Source organism: Salvia miltiorrhiza, chromosome 2 (assembly GCF_028751815.1).
Source record: "Salvia miltiorrhiza cultivar Shanhuang (shh) chromosome 2, IMPLAD_Smil_shh, whole genome shotgun sequence".
Classification (NCBI taxonomy): Eukaryota; Viridiplantae; Streptophyta; class Magnoliopsida; order Lamiales; family Lamiaceae; genus Salvia; species Salvia miltiorrhiza.
The window spans coordinates 75,097,159-75,121,338 of record NC_080388.1 but is presented as its reverse complement, the minus strand read 5'-3'; the positions used below and the strand labels follow the sequence as shown (position 1 = coordinate 75,121,338).

Genomic DNA, 24,180 nt, shown 5'->3' with positions numbered 1-24,180 from the left:
ATTGAGGTATAGAATAAATTAAGTACATTGATTACTTCACCTTTCTAATGTTAAATATAATTACAAAATTATTTTTCAGACCCCTCGTTTATACCTAACTTTTTAGTTACGAGGTTGTTCAAGTCTCATTTTGAAGTTTATAGACGTGTATCTTTGTCATCCTTTAATTATTTTATTTATTAATTGTTTATTTATTTTTGTGGATGAGCCACAAAAATAGAGATTTTCTCTTATTTTTTCTCCAGTGAGAGATCATACAGATCGGAATATGAATCATTAATATAAAAAACGTGCCACATTAAGCTGCAATTATTAAAAATTTATATACAGTTGTTGCAACTAATATTTCAATTTAACATTTGCACGATTTATAGTTCTAGATGAATTATTTCTAACGAGTTTATCAGAGTCAAACAGTTTTACCTTCAATTTAAATAAATTAAGATTATTGATGGTGATAAGTTAAAATTAAAATTATGTTAAAATTAAAACTGACATGACATTTCAAATGGTAAAAATTAAATGAATTGTCAGCGATGTAAAAAAAATAAATTAAGATGGCAAAATTATTTTTTTGGGACATTTAGTCGAACAAAGGGCTTCCAACAACTTCATGTGTTTTACACTTTTACTTGACCAATGTCTTACTCTCATGAAACCACAATGTTTTAATGTGCGAGACGCCACGCCGGTCTTTATTTAAGCATAATTTCAAATTGTCGTAAATTTACTAGAGTTACGAAGTTTGTGTATTTAGCGCTAATAACCTATAAATTAATACTTTAATATGTGTATTTTCAAAGTTGAACATGAAAGTCTACCATGCAACTTAATTAAATTCCTATCTTAGAATGTGGTAATAAGAAAATACATATTTATAACACATGGTAGAACCCTAATCAACAAACAATTCTTGAAAAGGTAAACTATGCCAACATTTCAAAGAAAACGAGATACATGGAGTATGATATCAATTGGAGGAAGCTAGAATCTTAAGAGGAAAAAAAGAGGAAAAATGATTAAATATTATTGGTTAGGTCCATACCAACTATATAACATGTACAATTAGTTAATTAATTATGCCAGCTTACCAATAAAAGATTGGATAAATTAATTTCCAACTATATTATATCTAGAATAAGTACGTGTATCCATATTTTCATGACATGATGGCAAGTGGAGAAGCAACTCGAATAGTCACTTTTTGATACTTGAAGATAAGATAGAAATGGGGCCTATTAATTACTTAAATTGTTTTAAATTTGATATGATGTTGTAACACTTGGACTTACTAATAAGAGTCTACTATTTCTAGCAATAGTGGCTATGAAAGCTATACAAGAGTGGTTAAGTTAAAAGAAGATAGCAATTTTAATTAAAAATAAAATATTATGACGAGTTTTAATTTTATCGAGTGGTTATGCAAAAAAATACATGAATTTATATTTTTATTGCAATTTTTACTTAATTAAATTTGACTTTGAATAAAATTAGAGCTTATTGACAGTCAAAATTAAATCAAATATATTAATTTTTGTCTTCTTAGACTTCCAAGCTTCTAAATATTCTCCATCATCAGAAGTTAGAAGATCAGGTGAACTTTTGACTAACAATTAAGCTCTAATTTCGCCGAAAGTCAAACTCATGTGAAAATTGCAATAAAAATATAAATTCATATATTTTTTAGCTTAACTAAAAATTCAGGTGAAAATTACAATTTTTTCTAAATTCGTCTATTTTTTGTACATAACCCCTTTTATCAAACACTAGTATTTGTGAATAGCGATTGTGGATAGATAAATAGCCTTACTTTTTAAGTGTTGCCTCAATCGGATTAGCCCAAAATCTAAGATAAAGACTTCTCATTTTACAAAAACACTCATCTCTCATATTATTAGTTTTATAAATAAAGTGACAACAACATAAATTATATACCAAATTCATGTGTAGCATGAGAAATATATTATATATGGTGATATTAATAAACAATAATATGATAAAATAAACTTTTGGAAGCTCATAGTTAGGTGTGTCGGTGAATTTGTAGTCAAAATTACAAATTCGAATATCACTTATATTTTATAAATCAAGATCGATCTTCACATGAGACTTTTCTATCATAATTTATTCATCCCGTATGAAATATTACACATAAAAAATATTTATTTAGAAAGCATTATCAAACTATAGTACATAATTTTAAAAGGTAACTAAAGGTAAAATTTAGGCGCATTACCACCCAAGTTTAGTGAGTTAATATGATATATTAATTATTGTTTTTGCCTAGCAATATTATTATTTAGCTTTGGAGTGAAACTTTTTTTTTTTGGACAAAAAGTTTAATTAACTAATCATATGATGTAATATTTGACATTGACACAATTGTAGTTGTTACGTTGCATCACAAAAATCACAAGACATTGGATGCAAATGGGTGGTGGGATTGTGATTTTCATATAATGATTAATATATTGATCTATCTCATTCACATGTCGGCTGGAATTTCAATGCCAAGTACATTTTAAATAATAAATAGGAATGTATATAGTTATATACAATTTATATATTTAATACATGAATTTGATTTTAATTAGAGGTGTGACAGTAATGCTATGATTTTTTTAACTTAAATTTCGTAGTGTATGTGGTGTAGCTTTTTCACAGTTGTGTGGCGTTGAGGTTTCGCTGCGTGCGATACGAAACCACTGCAATTAGGTTAAAATACGTAACGTGTTGTTTTATTTCATCACATGAAAAAAGCATATAATTATTACATATACGTAACGTGTTGTTTTATTTCATCACATGAAAAAAGCATATAATTATTACATACTCCATGATTAGCTATTGAATAATTATAAGCCCATAAAAGTTGCAAAAAAGGAAATTAGAAAACCCAAAAAAAAATGATCACCGACACTTGAAATTTCTAATTTTCTCGTTTTGGTATCTTAATTTTATATTTTTCTATTTTGCAATTTCAACTTTCTCTTTTATAATTTATAATCAATACCATATTTCGATTCGTACGCTGGAAAACTCGCGATCACTGATGAATAGGTCGAATAGGTCGCGAATTCAAACTTTACAAAACTTTTCAGATTAAGCTCACCATTCCGAATTCTCATAATATAAGATTATGTGTGGACTATTGCATATAATCAAAATTACTTTATTATCTTATTTAATATTGGAGCATCAAGAAAAAAATTTGGAAAAAAGAAAAAGAAAGAAGAAGTAAAATTGAATATCGTGATTTGGGCTTCTAATATTGTGTTTGTAAAGGTGTGAAATGATTTGGATTTCTATTCATAATTATTATTGGCCTCATTATACTTAATAATATAGGGCTCCGCTTCCCTAAAAAAGAAACAAAAACTATTGGGCTCCATTTGCCTAGGCCCAAAGGCTATTTGTATAATAAAAGACAAGTATAATATAATAACCACATAATTTGGTGCTTGTTAAATATATGCAATTCTTATTTCTCCTTTTTTTTATTGGTTAGGTTTATTATGCCTAATTTAATTTTTACAGACTTCAACTTAAAATTGTAGTTTGTTAAAAATATTTCACTAAATTAATCTTTTACCATAAGAGAAACAAAAATTGATAGTAAATATATAATTCATGTGATATAGAAAAAATAAGAGAAGGTTTATAAAATCACTTAGCATTTTAGATTATTTTTTTAGAAACTTGTAATACACATGTCCAATTCAGGTATAGTTGCGTGCAATATTTTGAACACGACATAATTTATAATAAAGTAAGCTTCAAATTTTATCCATTTTGAGATATTTGTCTTCAATTTGAGGTACTAAATAAAATCTTTGAAAGTGACGTATACGTTTTTGTTTTATACAAGTAGACGACCGACCCATCCAAAACACACGTCCTCATTTATCATTTAAATATTATAAAGAATTAATATCATAATTTTATGGCAAAATGCAACTAATTCCAATTCTTGTGTGTTTTCCAAAATTGGTAAATTGGAAAATAAGGAGTGAATTTTGACTTATTTTTAAATTTCAACACCACTTTTAAATTATTGCAAACAAATATATGTTCCTTTTCATTTTTACAAAATAAGGCATGCATTTTGACTCATTTCTTAATTTTAACATTATTTTTAAATCATTGCAAATAAAATATATATTCCTTTTCATTTTTTACAATTAGGGCTTCAACTTTAAATTTCAGACCGCTAAAAAGATGACATGGCATATCGTTGCCAACCAAAAAATAATGTGAAATTGAAAATTACATCACGAAAGTAAAAGGGAGAAAAGAAAATGTTTTTGCCATCTTTCTGGTTGCCTGAAATTTAAGTCTAAGCTCCAATTGCAAAAATTAAAAAGGGGTCAAAGTTCGTGCCTTATTTTCATAAATTTACTCTTCCAAATATGCATAAAACCCTTTATTTAATTAATAGCCTACAAATCTCCTTAGCTATTGTTTATCTATTTCAATTTAAAGCCAAATACCCTAATTATTAACTTGCTTTGCCAATTTTACTTCAAAATTCATAATACAATCTTCCACAATACGAAGTCGTCACCCTATAAATTATGTCATTGTATGATTATTATGATCCATATGTTTTATCATCCCAACACTTGAATTATTACATTACAATGGATCATAATTTCCCCTACAAACTTTGATAATTACATATAAAATTAATGTTAATTAAGATGGCCAATTTTAATTAGTATGCTCAATTATTCTTGGTCAAATGACGTTTCTAGAAATATCAAAGGGAATCCAACTCAACTATAGAAAAATCAAAGGGAAATTAATTACAGCTAGCTACATACATCAATAACTTCCATATTGCTTATAAATTCAATTTTTTGTGATTGGCCAACCACCAGCAATCTAATTGGTCGAGATAGCTTATTTTAAAAACAAAAATCAACCTCGTGGATATTTGAGATTAGAAATTACATGTCGATTCAATATGTGACATCAAGATTTATTCTATGCTTGCCTAAATATCTTCTAATTAAAGTCAATATATATTTGTGCGTGTCACATTAACTCCAAAAAATTGAGACAACATCAATACTTATGGATTAAGTTTTTTTTTCGAGTCAAAGCATAACTATAAATCAAACTGGCTTTTATCATTTCTTTTTCTTCTTCTAATTAATTATTTTTTCTTATAGCTAAGCCATGCGAATACTGTTGACTTTAATAATGTGAATGACATTATTGAAAAAAATTAAACAAAGATAAGAATATGATTCCAAGACAAAATGATGTTAGGACTTCGCTTCATGGGACACTTTAAAGTCTCTCATTCAAGGGTAATATTTGCGATTTATCATACGTATTCGATTCGAATGATCGAATTTTTATTTTGAATTGTTCCACTTTAAATGATTTAACTTAAATTTTAAAATAAAATTAGGCATTTAATATTATTTTTTGGATTGTCCCACCATCACTTTACACTTTTATCACATATTTCTTAATCCCCGTGTCTAATTTTTTTGGATCATTTGAAGCGGAACGGAGGGAGTAAATATTATTGTTGTAAAAAACCATCATTTTCCTTTAATAAAAAGTATCATTTACATTTAAAAAAATATCAGTTATTGTTAATGAGTCCTTTTATTCAATCACAACCCCCCTCTACTTTGTACGCATACGAACTAAAAGTGTGCATCGGTGCGACTCAGTGCAAAGCTGCGCGAATTTGATGAACCGTAAATTCCACCAAAGTTTTAATTTCGGAACCGCACTGCACCAACCAAACACCCTGAATCGGAAAAAAAAATCGAACTAAAATAATCTTCGATTTAACCAAATCAATCGATTTTATGTTGTTAACCAAACAAAGGTTAACAGATCTAAAAATCTTAAACGTCGAAATAGAAGTATTAACCAACATTCATAGTTCCAAAAATCGCATCAAATATCGCGCCATAAAAAATATTCAACCAAATTGCACCGAATCGAATCGATTTTTTCAGTATTTTCGGTACGGTTCGATTTCGGCACACCCCAAATCACCAATACGGACTCAAGTATAAGAGACGAGCTATATTTCCAAAGAGTAATGCTAAACAGCCACATTGTGGTCACCCACAATTTATCTAAATAAAAAATAATTTAATTTATTTAAGTTATTTTTTAAAATAAAAATAAGATTTTGTTATTTTATCATATTCTCTACATTGTAATTATTTTTTTGTAATTTTTTGGTAACTTCTTATTTTTATTAAAAAATTAATTAAAAATAAAAAATGCAAAAAAAATAAAAATAAAATAAGTACAATGTAGAGAATATAGTAAAATAACTAAATCCTATTTTTATTTTAAAAAATAAATTAAATAAATAAAAATTTTCTTTATTATACTAGTGTGTGGGTGACCACAATGTGGCTGCATAGATTTATTGATTTCCAAATACCAACTAACCGATTACCCAATCATTGAAAAAAAATTCATAAATTTCTAGAAAACATTAAATAATTATGAAAGTAATAATTATTAAAAAATAGGTCCAGCAAAGAAAGGCAAAAGACGCCAGCAAAATCCACGCGTAACGAATCCGATGCCGCCTGTCCCAGAAAAAATTATTTTTCATGCAAAACATACTAATTTAATAATTCCTTTTCCATTTAGATGTGAATATTGAAGGAACCATGTTTTGACATATGATTCACGTGCCCGTGATCCATTTCGGATATCAAACGAATACATACAAAAACCATGTGCCTATAGCAAGAGGATAGAATCTTACTTGCAAATCCGGCAATGATCGACTCCAGTGTTGATCTTCCAACTTGTTCCCACGGCAAGACTTGACGTTGGGTGGCAACGATCTTCAAGTCCTCTCCTTTTCCTAGGGATTCGCGCCGCTTCTCACTTTCTGTGCTCTCACAGATTTCTCTCACGTAATGTCACACTTAATTAGAATTAGGGTTGTACCTATTATTTATACTGGGTATTAAAACCCTAAATAATAAGCCCATCATCTAATTAAACAAAAAACAAAGCCCAAAGGCTTAAGTGAGAAAGAGATGGACGGACGACCCATATGGAGTGAAGCCTTTATTGGGCCAAGCGGGGATCTACTAGCTTGAATAAAGTTTGGCCTCCCAGTGCTCGATTTTCCTATTCAGCCCAGAATAAAATCGAGACACAAGTATTAATTTATTCCACTAGAAAATTAATACTGAATTACCTATTTATTCTTTAGGTGAGTCGGGGCTAGTATTAGACTTAATTAATCCCCGTGTTTAAGATATCCAATATCCATTAATTAATTAATTCCTCTGACGATCAATTAATTAATTAATTAGTCGTTTAATTATAAACGACATCTCGAGTGCTACCACTTAAACTTATTATCGTATTGGAACTAATTCCACCTGCAGGGTTTAATACGATAAACTTATTAAGTTCCTCGAGAGGATATTATCATCCTGTTATTAGCAGGACACGGTTCCTTATTGCAATATAATCGCATGTCAAATAATAATTGCTATCACCCAAAGTATCGAGTATATTGAGCTTCAAGAGAACTCTCACCCATGATAAATCAAAGCAATAGTCAATCTATTATTCACACCGATTAATCCAACTAAGGTTAAGACTATTTAAGTCGCCGAGATCTTGATTCTTAATTAGTCAGAATATAAGAATTCATCTCACTGTGATCCTGTTCAATACACGAAGGTACTAGCATAAATAAATAGCCAAGACAAACTATTTATCCATTTATGCTACAATCTAAACCAGCAACTCGTCCATAGTTGCCTCGATTGTGAACTCAATTTATATCTCAACTTTTTCCAATTATATGATCTTCTGTGATCTACAACACACCATATAATCTATAGTATGAGATAAATTGGACTATAATAGGATTATGCAATAACAATATTTCAGATAGAAGAATCATAGTGAAATAAGGAATCAATGTATACAAGCATAAAGTCTTGCTTTCAGTATACAACCCTTCAATTCTCCCACTTATACTAAAGCAAACTTTTAGTATACAATGTGACTGAAAAACTGATAATATCCTCTAGCTATTACAAAATCTCCCACTTATACTAAAGTTTAATTTAGTATAGGGAGGCCACGAACTCCAAGGCCTTCAACATGCTTGTTGAACACCGCACCAGGAAGACTCTTCGTGAAGGGATCAGCCAGATTATCAACTCCCGCAATATGCATCAAAGCTACATCACCATGCTTGACCACAGACCGAATGTAATGATACTTTCCATCAATGTGTTTCATGGATTGATGACATCTTGAATCCTTGCTATTCGCAATAGCCGCCTCGTTATCACAATAAATTGTGATGCACTTCGGCAAACTAGGAATCACATCAATCTCAGTTAGGAAGTTCCTGAGCCATACAGCCTCTTTAGCAGCTTCACAAGCAGCTACATACTCGGCTTCCATGGTAGATAGTGAATTGCATTTCTGCTTTACACTTCTCCACACAATGGCTCCACCCCCAAACTTAAACACATAGCCAGTAGTAGACCGCCTCTTATCCTTATCACCTTGATAATCGGCGTCTACATACCCTACCGGTGTCAGATCATCAGACTGGTAAACTAGCGCATACTCCTTAGTCCGTTTAAGGTACTTGAGTATGTGCTTTACAGCAGTCCAATGAGCTTGACCTGGATTCGCCTGATATCTTGCTGCAATGCCTACGGCAAAACAAATATCAGGCCTGGTACACTGCATCGCATACATGAGACTTCCCACAGCCGAGGCATAGGGAATTATCTTCATGCTCGCTATCTCCTCAGGCGTTGTGGGACACATTGCCTTAGATAGTGGAACACCATGTCTGAAAGGTAGAAAACCTTTCTTGGCATTCTGCATGCTGAACCGCGCCAAAACAGTGTCAATGTAGGATGTTTGAGACAAACTCAACATTCTCTTAGATCGGTCACGACCAATCTTTATTCCGAGAATATATGCTGCCTCTCCCAAATCCTTCATTTGAAACTGTTGGGATAACCACTCCTTAATGCCAGACAATACATTCACATTATCGCTAATGAGAAGTATGTCGTCCACATAGAGTATAAGGAATACCAGACTCCCATCGATACAGACCCTATAAACGCAACTATCGTTGACACACTGCTCAAAACCATAAGTTTTGACCACGTCATCGAAACGTTTGTTCCAGGATCGTGAAGCTTGCTTAAGTCCATAAATGGACTTCTTGAGCTTCCACACTAGATGCTCCTCACCTTCCTTGATGAACCCCTCTGGTTGTAGCATATAGATGTCTCTATCTTCCTCAAGATACCCATTCAAGAATGCGGTCTTGACATCCATTTGCCACACCTCTAGGTTCATATGGGCAGCCATGGCCAAAAGAGCTCGGATAGACTTAAGCATGGATACTGGCGAAAAAGTTTCCTCATAATCGATACCAGGTCGTTGAGTATAACCCTTCGCCACTAGTCTCGCTTTGAAGGCCGTAACCTTCCCGTCTGGTCCTCTCTTGCGTTTGTATACCCATTTGCAGCCAATGGCCTCACGACCAACAGGTAGCAAACATTTCTCGTATACGTCCATGGCAGTTATGGATTCATATTCAGAAACCATACATGCTTCCCATTCAAGAGCATCTGGATCTGCTAGTGCTTCTGAGTAAGTCCAGGGATCTTCTTCGACAAGCCCATCATCAACTGAATCCGTAGATTCATTGACAAACGCATATCGATTGGGCAGTTTGCCCTTTGATGCCCTCTCACTACGACGTGGCACTATTGCAGATTCAGTACCGACAACTTGTGCGTTTTCTGATGAGACTTGTGGTACTACATCTTGCACAATTGGCTGAGTTGGTTGACTTGTCGTGCCAATGTCTTTGACCTCACCGATGATGATTTCGCTCTTACTTTTGTGGTTATTTACATAGTCCTCTTCCAAGAATCTTGCGTTAGTGCTAATAACGACTTTCTGATCCTTAGGACAATAAAAATAACCACCTTTCGTTCCTCTAGGATATCCTATAAACAGCTTTACTTCAGTTCTAGGGCTCAACTTATCGGCATCCTTGTTCAGCACGTGTGCTGGACTGCCCCAAACCCGGATGTGGTTGAGAGAAGGCTTGCGCCCTGACCACAGCTCGGACGGGGTCTTTGCAACCGACTTAGAAGGCACTAAGTTAAGAATGTAACCAGCTGTTTCTAAGGCATATCCCCAGAACGAAATAGGTAAAGTAGCGAAACTCATCATCGAACGAACCATTTCTAGAAGAGTCCTATTTCTTCTCTCTGCTACACCATTCTGTTGGGGTGTACCCGGTGTAGTCAACTGAGATGTAATCCCAGATTCTAACAAGTATGCTCTAAACTCGTTACTGAGGTATTCGCCACCGCGGTCAGATCGCAGTGACTTGATACTTTTACCATGTCGCTTCTCTACTTCCGCCTTGAATGTTTGAAACTTGTCAAAACATTCAGACTTGTAGCGCAACAAGTAAATGTATCCGTACCTTGAGTAATCGTCAATGAAAGTGACAAAGTACTCGTACCCTCCACGAGCTTGAGTGGACATAGGTCCGCACAAGTCAGAATGAACCAGTTCCAACACTTCTTTGGCCCTATACCCCTTGGCCTTGAAAGGCCGAGTCGTCATCTTTCCCTCTATGCAGGATTCGCAGACTGGGATTGGTTCTACTTGGAGAGACTCCAAGATACCATCGGAAACCAGTCTTTGGATCCTCCTTAGATTGATGTGACCCAATCTTAGGTGCCAAAGAAGAGTTTGGTTCTCCAGAGAAGAAGCTTTTCTCTTCTTTTGATTCGTAGTCAAAGTATAAGCAGATGAAGAATAATCGAATGGACATGAAAAAGTATAAAGAGAATCAGTCGCACTTCTAAATAAAACTTGACCATCTTTGATGAATACTGCACTGTCTTCTAAAAGAACAGAATATCCATACTTTCGTAATTGAATAGTAGAAATCAAGTTTTTCCGAAAACCCGGAACATAGAGTACATCTCTCAAAACCAAAACATGTCCATCGATCAACAAATTCACATCTCCAATAGAAACAACAGGTAAGCTTGCTTCATTTCCCATGGAGAGTGCCAGCTCGCCTCCACTAAGCTCCCTTGTCCGCAGGAACCCCTGCAAGGTGTAACAAACATGGTCAGTTGCACCCGAGTCAACAACCCATTGATGGGAAGATCTCGAAACTGAATATGTTTCCGTTACAAGAGCAGTAGAAATACCTTGAGCTTTCTTCATCATGGGACAGTCAGACTTCCAATGTCCTACTTGTTGACACTTGAAGCATTTCCCTTTCCCCTTTGGCTTGCCAACGCCTCCGGTCGGGCCTAGCTTCTTCTTGCTCCCACCTTTTGCTTGGCCTTTCTTGCCATTGGGCCCTTTCTTCTTCCTACCTTTCGGTGGAAAACTGGGTCCTGTGGCAGTGGCCAAAGCCTGTGGACTCTTTCCCATGACCCCCTCGGCCGCAACCAACTCATTAAGCAGTTCATTTAGAGTGAACTTTTTCTTGCCCATTACGGCATTGAGTCGGAAGTTTTCGTAGGATTTGGGCAGAGTGTGGAGAACCATGTCTACCTTAGTAGCATCCTCGATTCCTCCACCGAGCACGTCCAGCTCATTGAAATGATTAATCATTCCAAGCACGTGCTCGCGCACAGACGATCCTTCCGTCATCTTTGAAGACATGAGTTTCCTCATGAGTTCAAAACGGACTGATCGGTCCGATTCCCCAAAGAGCTCCTCGAGGTTCCTCATAATTGCAGTCGCAGTCTCCAACGACTGATGTTGCAGCTGCAACGCAGAAGACATAGTGGTCATAATATAAGCTTTCGCCATATTATTCGCCCTATGCCACCGCTTATGGGCCTCCCTTTGCTCTTCGGAAGACCGAGTATGAAGGTTCGCGGGAGCGGGAGTAGTAAGCACAAACTTATACTCCTCCGCGTCTAGGACAAATCCCAGATTGCGCTTCCATTCCGAAAAATTCGGACCAGTAAGCGGCTTAGCAGATAAAACATTCAAAAGCGGGGTAACAGTCATATCTGAAATATAAACAAACAAGCGCACATTAGAAAAAAACACGTTATTGCATAAAGATTCGTAGCAATAATATTGTAACCTTTTGATAAAACAATATTATTGAAACCTCCGTTAGCCCAATCGAATTACACGCAAGCCACGTTCGTGTGGACGTTTACGTGCTCTTCGTTTGACCAGACACCCAGTCTTTAGTCTCATTCCATTGCCAACTTATCCTTATGACAAAATGGGACCAATAAACGGACCTTGACTAGACCACGCAATTTCAAGAAGGGACTCCGTTGGGGAGTTGTACTTGAAATAAACGCCTAAGCTATGACCACAGTTTAGTCAACTTTATGACTATCTTTTATTTTAACCCCTCCTAGAATAATCCATGAAAAACTAACCCGTGCAAGCCACGTTCGTGTGGACGTTTACACGAGAAGCTCCCACTATTCTCAAGGTTAAAATAATTAATTTTAATCCTTTCCAGAATAACACGCAGAAATTAATACATGCAAGTCACGATAGTGTGAACGTTTACATGCAAAACTCCCACTTATTCACAAGATTAAAATATTTTTAATTTAGAAGTTTAACCGACAAAAGCTGCAAATTAATAACGAGTGCAAGCCACGTTCGTGTGGACGTTTACACCAATTATTAATTTACTTTGTCTTAAACCAACTGTGGAGGTCTATATCAATTTTATTTAAAAAATTGAATTTTCCGCTTAGTCTTTTACTTCAAAAGGTTTACAGGTTAAATCACGTTGACACGGAAAACCTAAGCATTCATTTCTAGAACACATGTAATAAAACATGCTCGCTTGAAATTAAAACGTGCTTAGTGAAAACGTGATAGAACCTAGCATGATATTCTATGCGCATTTACATTCACATAAAGCAAATAAAATCATGCTCAAAACACCTTAACGGTGATTAAATCCACGACATGCTAAGAACAAAAGAAAAAAAATTCTTCGCGGCCCATTCGTGGAATCCCATTTCTAATCTATTACAATTAAAAGAAAAGAAATAAAAGAAACTAAGCTGAACCAGGCCCAAAACGGACCCAAAACCGGCCCCAAAACAGATCCAGCAATAGCCTCGCGCAGGCCCTTATTCACGCAGCAAAGCAGCCCAAAAACGCAAGGCTCAGGCCCAAAAACCGCGAGCCCAAACCTTCTCTGGCCCAGATCCGCGCTCAGTACCGTCGACCCGCGAACTGTACCCGGATCCGCGCCTCGGATCCGGGTCTTCACCCCTCTGACCCGCGTCTGAAAATTAGGGCTTGGCGAGGAATAGGCGCCGCCTAGGGTTTCGCGCCGCCAGGGCGGCGCTACACACCACCACCGCCCGCGCACAGTCGGCTCCCGGCCACCAGCAAACTCGCCGTCTGACCAGATCCGCTTCTGATTTCTGGCCGTGAAACGCTGCTAGAGCCCCGCTGCGCTAGACACGGCTGTCGAGCAGGCAGAGGTCGCCGGAGCAACTCCAGCCCTCGACGCCATCGAGCGCAGGCTGGCGTCCATCTCGCCATCTGACCAGATCCACCGCAACCTTCGCCAACCACCTCCACACGTCGCACAGACGTTGAGCAGATGGTAGTCGCCGGAGCGACCGCCACCCTCAACGCTGATATGTGAGGTTGCAGCGATTGACTGAGGTTCTGTGCGTTCCAGGCGTAGCAGATCCCGCCGGAGGCACGGCGGCGCCCGCCGGTTGCCGGAGCCGGGCTCCCGCTGGTCGCCCGGAGGACAGTCAACACAAGTAAACAGCCCCATTCTTCATCGTCGACCCGTTCTTCATTTTTCCAGATTACAGATTACATCCGAACAACAACAATTACAATTGAAATTCTAATCTAACCACGGATTTTCTCGTGGTGGAAAAACAATTACAACGTCAAACCGACGTATTCCACGAATCAACAAGCCACGAAGAAAAAACAGCAGGAAAAACAAAAAAAAACTTAATGGTTTTACTATTCATTTATCCGATAGAGCCGAAATTCTGGAACCACGGCTCTGATACCAATTGAAGGAACCATGTTTTGACATATGATTCACGTGCCCGTGATCCATTTCGGATATCAAACGAATACATACAAAAACCATGTGCCTATAGCAAGAGGATAGAATCTTACTTGCAAATCCGGCAATGATCGACTCCAGTGTTGATCTTCCAACTTGTTCCCACGGCAAGACTTGACGTTGGGTGGCAACGATCTTCAAGTCATCTCCTTTTCCTAGGGATTCGCGCCGCTTCTCACTTTCTGTGCTCTCACAGATTTCTCTCACGTAATGTCACACTTAATTAGAATTAGGGCTGTACCTATTATTTATACTGGGTATTAAAACCCTAAATAATAAGCCCATCATCTAATTAAACAAAAAACAAAGCCCAAAGGCTTAAGTGAGAAAGAGATGGACGGACGACCCATATGGAGTGAAGCCTTTATTGGGCCAAGCGGGGATCTACTAGCTTGAATAAAGTTTGGCCTCCCAGTGCTCGATTTTCCTATTCAGCCCAGAATAAAATCGAGACACAAGTATTAATTTATTCCACTAGAAAATTAATACTGAATTACCTCTTTATTCTTTAGGTGAGTCGGGGCTAGTATTAGACTTAATTAATCCCCGTGTTTAAGATATCCAATATCCATTAATTAATTAATTCCTCTGACGATCAATTAATTAATTAATTAGTCGTTTAATTATAAACGACATCTCGAGTGCTACCACTTAAACTTATTATCGTATTGGAACTAATTCCACCTGCAGGGTTTAATACGATAAACTTATTAAGTTCCTCGAGAGGATATTATCATCTTGTTATTAGCAGGACACGGTTCCTTATTGCAATATAATCGCATGTCAAATAATAATTGCTATCACCCAAAGTATCGAGTATATTGAGCTTCAAGAGAACTCTCACCCATGATAAATCAAAGCAATAGTCAATCTATTATTCACACCGATTAATCCAACTAAGGTTAAGACTATTTAAGTCGCCGAGATCTTGATTCTTAATTAGTCAGAATATAAGAATTCATCTCACTGTGATCCTGTTCAATACACGAAGGTACTAGCATAAATAAATAGCCAAGACAAACTATTTATCCATTTATGCTACAATCTAAACCAGCAACTCGTCCATAGTTGCCTCGATTGTGAACTCAATTTATATCTCAACTTTTTCCAATTATATGATCTTCTGTGATCTACAACACACCATATAATCTATAGTATGAGATAAATTGGACTATAATAGGATTATGCAATAACAATATTTCAGATAGAAGAATCATAGTGAAATAAGGAATCAATGTATACAAGCATAAAGTCTTGCTTTCAGTATACAACCCTTCAAATATAAATTAATAATTTATCATTATCATTAAATCTTTCCTTAGTTGAATTGTGTTTCCCTCTCCGCCTTTTTTTCACGCGGTGTCGCCGCCCTCGAGGTTCCTTCCTCCGCCACATCCAACGCCTATATATACATATACATACACATCTAAATCTTCAACACTCACACACAAATTCTTCCTTTGCCTTTACTGAAAAACTCCTCAATTTTCTCTGCTTATTTTCTCTCTCTACATATCAACATGAGCAACCAGAATCAAGGTATAAGCAGTTTCTCTCTCTACTTCTTCCCTCCCTCTCTCTCTCTCTACAAACTACACATTTAAGCTAATTAATTCTTCAATTTATTTGTTAATTTTGTTTATTTTCTGCTGCAGCATATCCACCACCCGCCACCTCATACCCGGCGGAGCCACAGGGCGGCTACATGGCGCCGCCGCCGCCGGCTGGCTACCCGACGAGAGACGGGCAGGCGGAGCAGGCTCCGCCTGCGGCCGCCGACACCCAGTCGAGAGGCGACGGCTTTTGGAAAGGATGGTTAGTCCTTTTAATTTCTTTATGAAATAATGAAATAAAATACGAGATTGAAATTCGAAAATTTTACTACAAAATTAGATAGGTGTAGTAATATTGTTGAAATTCAAAAATATTAATTAATGTCAAAGTAAGGTAGTATTTTTGGATGGAGTAATTTTGTGAAGATGATTAATTTTTACTATTAATATGTTTAGAGATATTAAGCGTGTCAAACAATATTTCGTGAAAATGACTAGTCGTATTTAATTGTATAATTTATATTTTATTAACTAAAAAACAAAAAGAATATATATTGCACGTTAAATATGTTACAGTGACACATTAACTTTCACGTTCCTTATCTTTTCCAATAGACTTCAACAATTTCGTTGCCAATTTAAGAAATACTATAAATTTTGTATGCTAAGATGAATTTTTCTTATTTTTTGTATTTATAAGATATTTATAATTTAAATTTGTGTTTGATATATATTGTACTAACAAAATCTTTATTTTTGTGTGTGTTTTTTTTTCTTCTGCAGTTGTGCTGCCCTTTGTTGTTGCTGTATGTTGGACGCTTGTTTCTAAGAAGTTTAATTATGTAATTTCACATTCATTTATCTTTTATCGATTTAAATAATGTATATTTTGGATTTTTTTTATTAGATTAGAGAGTTTGTGTGAGGTTTGAAATATTTGTTTGATTACATCATTTTCGTACATTTATTATGAAAGTTCTTTACGTGTACTTCTCGATAATTTAAGATTTATTTATATATAAATTCTTGTGGATTAATTAGAGTTGATAATTAATTAGGTAAAGTTAGATAGACTTGCCGAAATTGATTTGTCACCATTTGAGTAATCAACTATTTAAGAGAATTAAATTTGCAATTCGTAATTTTCTTCAATCACGAGGTGTCAACCATTATCGACAATCAAAAGAAGTAGAATAATTATCATTCATTTAACTTTTTAAGATTCAAATCAATAATATACGCACAATATATTCAATTGGTTGGGCGCATTATTCTGTTTGATAATTATATAAATAATTAGTTATTATGTTTAAAAAATATTGGTTTAAGTGGGAAATAGTGTAGGTTTCATTATATTATTCATTCATGTTAAAATATTATCAACGTTTAAATTAGGTAAGAATACTAGGAAGCCTTTTTTTTTTTTTTTTTAACAAACAAATTAAGAAAAAACTAACAAATCAATTACAAATTAAATAAAATATCAAACTGCGCATAAGTTTAGTTTAATGGGCCTGACCAACTATTTGTAACCAGCCCATTGGACTAAATCTTGGGCTTTCATTATTTAGAATATTTTCACTTTTATGTGTAAATGGGCCCAATGGTCAGAAAACAATATTTACTCAAATCAAGTTCGATGTGTATGAAAACAAACCCATTAATTTTTTTTTTCGAGTGCTAATATTAATTCGTAAAGAATTCAAAATAATTTTACCTTTTAAAATATTATGGTCCCAATTTTTTTGCTTCTTTTATTTCCTAGCAAAAATGCCCCTTTTAATAAAGGGCAACTTAACCCAAAATTATGGCCGTCAAGGTTATGCCAAAAATGTATTTAGTATCTTATTTTTATATAATTTTTTTAAAAATAGTATGATTGGAATAAAGATCATTTCAAGGTTGTTGGATCGTATATTCAACATTCATAAAAAAAACTAAGGTAGGTGGAATACATCTACAAGACAAATTGGCACTTTTTACCCAACAAAAGAAAATAATTTCTTGATATATATAGATGTTTTCTTATTCCAAGTAGTTGAATTATTTACCTATATACTATCATAATCATATTTACATTATGCATAACATAAATTCGCAAGCTTTGTAATTTAGTGACAATAAATGATTCAAAAGAAAATAAAAAATGAAAGTATTACTAGTATTTGGCTATTTATCAATTAAGAATTGTGGTTTTATATATAAGCAAAATTGAAATACATTTGTTTAAGGGGCGATGTATTCATTATTAATTTTTAGAAAATGAGATAAGAGAGAACATTGATGATTGAATTAGGAACCTATTCGTTTTCAAATATATAAATAATTTTTATCAAATTTCTAAAACCAACATCTTTGATGAATATAATCCACAAAAAGATTCAATATATATTAATATATAAATTAATTGAGGGTCTTGGTTCGCCAACTTAGATGACGTACAATATTGGGCGGCCAAAATTCTACTATTTAAATTATTTGGAATTTAGAAAAAGGCCAAATAAAATATTAATAAAATATTATTAAGTAGAATAAGAATAAATTAGAGTGGCATCAATATCCGATTTTATATAAAAAGTATAAAGGAGAAGACAAACCCATAGCCAAGAAAATACAATGAGATTCAAATCAGACAACATTAACAGATAACCACAAGATGATCCAAAATTTTGTTTGCTCATTTTTCTTAGGTTGTGTTTGGTGGGCCCTATATATGTCAAAATTATCAAAATAATATGTTGTTTTAAGTTTCATTTTTTAAATATTTCTATCGTCTTGACTCTTGACTATGTGTTAATTTGACGAAAAAATAAATTATTGATGCTAGAAGTATTTTAGTTTAATAAATTATATAAACAAATCAAGAAATTTTAAAAATTGCACGACGGAAAACTCGAACTTAGGATCTCAGATCTTGAGCATTAAAATTCTATCACTAGGCCAATACACGCGCATCAGAAATATTTATTGTTAATATGCATGGGTGCTTATTAATTAATGTATAAGCTTTCATCAATTCTACCACTTTTGACACGATTTTTGAGACGTTGTAATAATGTCACAATTTTTTAATTTATTGTACATTAATACTTTTATTTTATTTTATTTTTTATCATTGAAAATATGACATAGCGATCCTATATGGCAACAACTTGAAAAGGAAAAATATAGGCTTTCTATTTTTATTTTTTTTTAATGATCGAACAAATAATATGAGACTTTTAACTTTAAAGATCACGTGATAGTGAATTTGAATATGAGACTTTTGACTTTAAACAGTAATCACTCTACTAATAAAATTGAAAACATAGGCTTCCTAAGACTGAAAAAATGATGTCATAAATTTCATTTTTTATTTTCAACATTTTAAATAGAATTATGGCAAGAATTAGTTCTTTAGTCTTTGAGATTAGATTTGAGAGATTATAATAAGACTCTATATTCTACAGACAAGTGTGTTTGTCGTTATTTTGTAAAATAGCTCATATTATTTTTGTAATATATATATATATATATATATTATTTATATATATATATATATATATATATATGTACACACACTAATATACTCACATTATCACAATACAACAATCACATAAAGTCGAGTAGGCACATCTCTAGTGTGTTAAGTCCTTATTCCACATAACTTTTCCACGTGACCAACACACACTACATAAAAACATTTTGTTTTTATTTAGAAGAATAAAGAAAAGCTAATCATAAAATTAGAAACCAATAATTTATTTCCTTTAATTTCACATGCACTCAACGCTACAAACAAACCTCTCTTTCAAAGTCCCACATTCTGTCGATACCTCCAAAACCCCATTATTGATTCATCATAATCTTTAATTTTTATTTTTTACCCATGGAATTAATGTCGATTTTGTCCCTATAATATAAATGGTAAAATATAAATAAATTGTTATAGTCTATATAGCTAGGGTCATATATATCCATGCTATTTAAGACGGTGAATTTTGGATTTATACTTAAGAGACCATGTACTAGCTAGTTGTGAGTCATGCTTAGCTAGGGATGTTTTTTATATTTATATCATAAATTATTTTTTATACATCTTCAAGATTTAAATATCATATATTCTATTCGTCCCATCTAAGTAATCCATTTTTTTTAATTAAAATTATATTTAAATTTCTTTCACTAAAGTGAGTAAGCGACTTTTTTTGTGAAAATGATACCTCAAATAATAAAATAGAGCATAATATATATATTTAACAAATACATACATGGTTAGGTTATCGTGAGATGTAACCAGGGGGCTTAGCCCACTGGCCACCAGGTCCTCACTTAAGTGAAGTGACCCGGGTTCGATCCCTCTTGGGAGCGAATTGGAGATTGGAGATATAAGGTGGATTTGGTGAATGGAGAGATAAGGTGGTTCTTGGAGTGGATGGGGAACTAACTACTAACATCTAACATGACTTTGCCCGATAAAAAAAAAAAAAAAATCGTGAGATGTAAGAATAATGAATAAGTCGGTAAATAATGATGAATAAGACAATATATAGTGTTGAATAACGTTATTTAAAAAATTTGTAAAATTTTCGTCCCTTCAAGATTTTAACCTATGTAAAAAAAAATTCTCGTCATAAAATACATTAAATCAATAACTACAAATCAATCTAAGATATTGCCATATACGAGCGATTTTATTGGAACAATTCCCAATGCATATAATTGTACGTTCTAAAGAAAATTAAGTGCATTATTTTTAATTTGTATGAAAATTGAAAGAAAACTAATTTTATGAAATTATCAATGCTTCTAATATAGGAATCGGAATATATGAGTAATACTAAAAAACGAGGTGCATTCACTACGAATTGTAACTTTTATTTATAACAACATTGAATAATTAAAATCTATACTATATTAAAACAGCAGTTTTCAATTAGAAATTGATTTCAAATCAATTTGAAATTGATTTGAATGGCAATTTTGATAATACTTTTAATATGAAGGTTAAAAAAAAATTATTAACACCACTAACTCATTTCACACGTTCACACTAATTCAACAAAATATATATTAATTACTTAGAAAACACTATTCAAATATATTTATTCAATTTGATTTTCTTTTAAATTCATCAACTTTAATTTATAAAAAAATATTCAATATGGATGTTAAATTAAAGATAATGACGATATCTTTAATTTGATGTAAAAATTATAAAAATAAATTTAAAACCAATAAGTTATTATAGTTTAAAGTCACCAAATTATTTTTTTCTCTCTCCTCTCTCTTCTCTCCTCTATCATCTCCTCTCTCATTTCTCATTTTTTAAAATTCACGGTTCTTTCATTCATTTTTCCATATTTTTTTATTTTATTTTTTATGTTTTTACTATAGATCAGTATTTTTTATATTTTACTATTTATATTTTTATTATATCAGTTTAATGCAATTACAATGATGAAACTTATATTTGTTCATTTTAGAAATCTTTAGCTTAAAAATATTTTTTTAAAGGTCAACTTTATATTAATATAAATTTGTAGATAAATAACTAATATATAGTATATCTTAAAAATCGAATTTTTAAGCTTCAAAATTACTCATTGGAAAATCAGTAATTAGAGAACCATTATCGATTTTCTTTAAAAATAAAAAATAAAAGTAAATTGAAGAGTTTAATTTTTTAGTAGCACATTTATTTAAATTTACTGAAATTGTATACATTTTATTTTGGAAAATGAACGACACATATCTCATGTTAAACCCTTTATTTTTTTCACTTTCCAATTGAAAAAAAAATGTATACATTGTAACTTTATTTTAAATTTGAGCATAAACAAAATGACCTCATAAATATGCATTCGAAAACTATATTAAACTACAGTTATACTATATGTAAATAAATAGTTTTGTACATCTTAGAATATTATATGATCCATAATGATACTCATTATCATCTATATTTGCTTTTGATATTTCATAATTTATTTATTTATAAATTTATACACATTATCAATTAAATCAATTAATTGCTATTTCAATAATTGAAAATTCGAATGTTTTCAGATTGATATTTTTATTGAGATTATATTGTGAATAATTTATTTTTTATTGAGATCATTTATGTTTATATTTACTTATATATATATATATTATGTTTAACATTTTTATTTATTTATTTAAATTATCGTTCAATTTCGATGATGGTCGTGCATCGCACGAGCGGGCACATACTAGTTTTAGTTTTATTTATGTTTGAGTAAATAATATCATCATATTTTTCAAATTCCAATTTTGCAGTCTCATTATATAACCAAACTAATTAAACCACCCAAAAACAAAAGATTCGAACCACAACCTCATTATATATGACTCACAGCCGATCATAGCTCACCAAATTTGGTCAATGATCTAACCTCATTTTTTTTTTACTATAATCACATATAAAATTCGACACCACCACCTTATTACCTTATTTAATACCTACATACTGAATCATCATCAAATTCTTAGATAAATCCCAAAAATAAAATAAATAAAAAAAGTGAATTAATTTCACCCCACAATCATTTATTTCTGCGCCTCACAAACCCTTTTTGTCAACTTCTTATTTGCACCTTTCCCCTCAAAAGCAAACCCCCTTTTGATTCCCCTCTCTCATCATGCTCCACTCCCTCCTCCACTCCACCCCCTCCTCCTCCGCCGCCTCCGCCGCCATGTCCTCCGCCGGCAAACGCCCCGTTGACCCCGCCCCCCTCAAGCGCCCCCGCCCCCAATCCTCCGACAACGACGACGAAGATGACGAGGAAGACGAAGACGAAGAAAGCAATCCACTCGCGCCGGCGCCGGCGCCGGCCCCCCCCACCGGCCCCCCCGACCCCGACTCCACGGGGCTCCGCCTCCTCAGCCTCCTCCTCCAATGCGCCGAGTGCGTCGCCGTCGACAACCTCGACGACGCCGGGCAGCTCCTCCCGGAGATCGCCGAGCTCTCCTCCCCCTTCGGCTCCTCCGCGCAGCGCGTCGGCGCGTACTTCGCCGACGCGCTGTCGGCGCGCATCATCAGCTCCTTCCTCGGCACCTACGCCCCCCTCAGCCCCCCCTCGAAATCCCACCACCACAACCAGCTCCTCAACGCCCTCCAAATCTACAACTCGATCACGCCGCTCATCAAATTCTCCCACTTCACCGCCAACCAGGCCATCCAGCTCGCCCTCGACGGCGCCGACCACGTCCACGTCATCGACCTCGACATCATGCAGGGCCTCCAGTGGCCCGGCCTCTTCCACATCCTCGCCTCGAAGAATAAAAAAATAAAATCCTTCCGGATCACGGGGCTCGGCCCCTCGGCCGAGCTCCTGAACTCCACGGGGCGGCGGCTGTCCGAGTTCGCCGCCGCCCTCAACATTCCCTTCGAGTTCCAACCGCTCGAAGGGAAGATAGGGAATATAAAAGACTTAAACCTATTGGATATTAAGTTGGGTGAGACGGTCGTGGTGCATTGGATGCACCACTGCCTTTACGACGTCACGGGCAGTGACGCCGGGGCCCTCCAGCTCCTGACGATGATCAGGCCGAAGCTGATCACCGTCGTGGAGCAGGATTTGAGCCATGGGGGCTCCTTCCTCGGGAGGTTCGTGGAGGCGCTCCACTACTACTCCGCCCTGTTCGACGCCCTCGGCGATGGACTGGGGGCGGAGAGCGTGGAGCGCCACACGGCCGAGCAGCAGCTGCTCGGCTGCGAGATCAGGAACATCGTGGCCGTCGGGGGGCCGAAGCGGACCGGGGAGGTGAAGGTCGAGCGGTGGGGGGAAGAGCTCGTGAGGGTAGGGTTTCGGCCGGTTTCCCTAGCCGGGAACCCGGCCGCTCAGGCGAACCTCCTGCTCGGGATGTTCCCGTGGCAGGGGTACACCATGATGGAGGAGAATGGATGCTTGAAGCTCGGGTGGAAGGATTTGTCGCTGCTGACGGCGTCCGCGTGGCAGCCGTCCGATTAGCTCCGCCGATCGGACGGCTGTGATGGGGTTGATGGAGAGGGAGGGGATCGATTGGATCATGTTTTGGATGTGAATTTAGGTTGGTTTAATTTGTTGTTATAGTATTAATGATACATTGTATTTGTTCATTTTGTGATAGAAAGCACTATTATTCTTTCATGATGAAATAAGAGGATTAGAATATTATCATCATGGTTCTTAAAATGCATTTAGTTTCTTGTAATTGTATGATAATCAATGTAAGTAAATAATTTAGCATGCATACTAGTTACTTTAGATAAAAAAATTTTGTGTTTTCTCTCATTTTTTGTATCCTTTTTTGAGTTGTATTGGCCACATATTTTTTACCATTTAAAAGCGTCTGCAACCTGTGATCTTGAAAGCAAATTCGTGATGTCCCATTATTGGCGTCTAATAATTGCAACAATTTTACCCCAACATATAAAAAATGAAATATATTTTGATAATATTTTAGTTATGCGTAGGAGAATATTGCATGCCTTTTTTTGGTTAG

The 24,180-nt window shown here is 34.7% G+C and overlaps 2 protein-coding genes across 2 annotated transcripts; both read left to right on the top strand.

Annotated features, from left to right (window-relative positions):
• Positions 1–15,415: 15,415 nt before the first annotated feature.
• LOC131009474 (protein CYSTEINE-RICH TRANSMEMBRANE MODULE 9-like) lies at positions 15,416–16,679 on the top strand. Its single transcript, XM_057936819.1, has 3 exons — positions 15,416–15,676; positions 15,793–15,952; positions 16,474–16,679. Exons 1-3 carry the CDS (start codon positions 15,658–15,660, stop codon positions 16,517–16,519), a joined length of 225 nt encoding a protein of 74 aa, XP_057792802.1. The 5' UTR covers positions 15,416–15,657; the 3' UTR covers positions 16,520–16,679.
• A 5,326-nt stretch (positions 16,680–22,005) lies between these two features.
• Positions 22,006–23,855, top strand: LOC131009456 (scarecrow-like protein 23). The gene has a single exon (XM_057936784.1). The coding sequence runs from the start codon at positions 22,335–22,337 to the stop codon at positions 23,664–23,666; it is 1,332 nt and encodes a 443-aa protein (XP_057792767.1). The 5' UTR covers positions 22,006–22,334; the 3' UTR covers positions 23,667–23,855.
• The last annotated feature ends 325 nt before the right edge of the window (positions 23,856–24,180 follow it).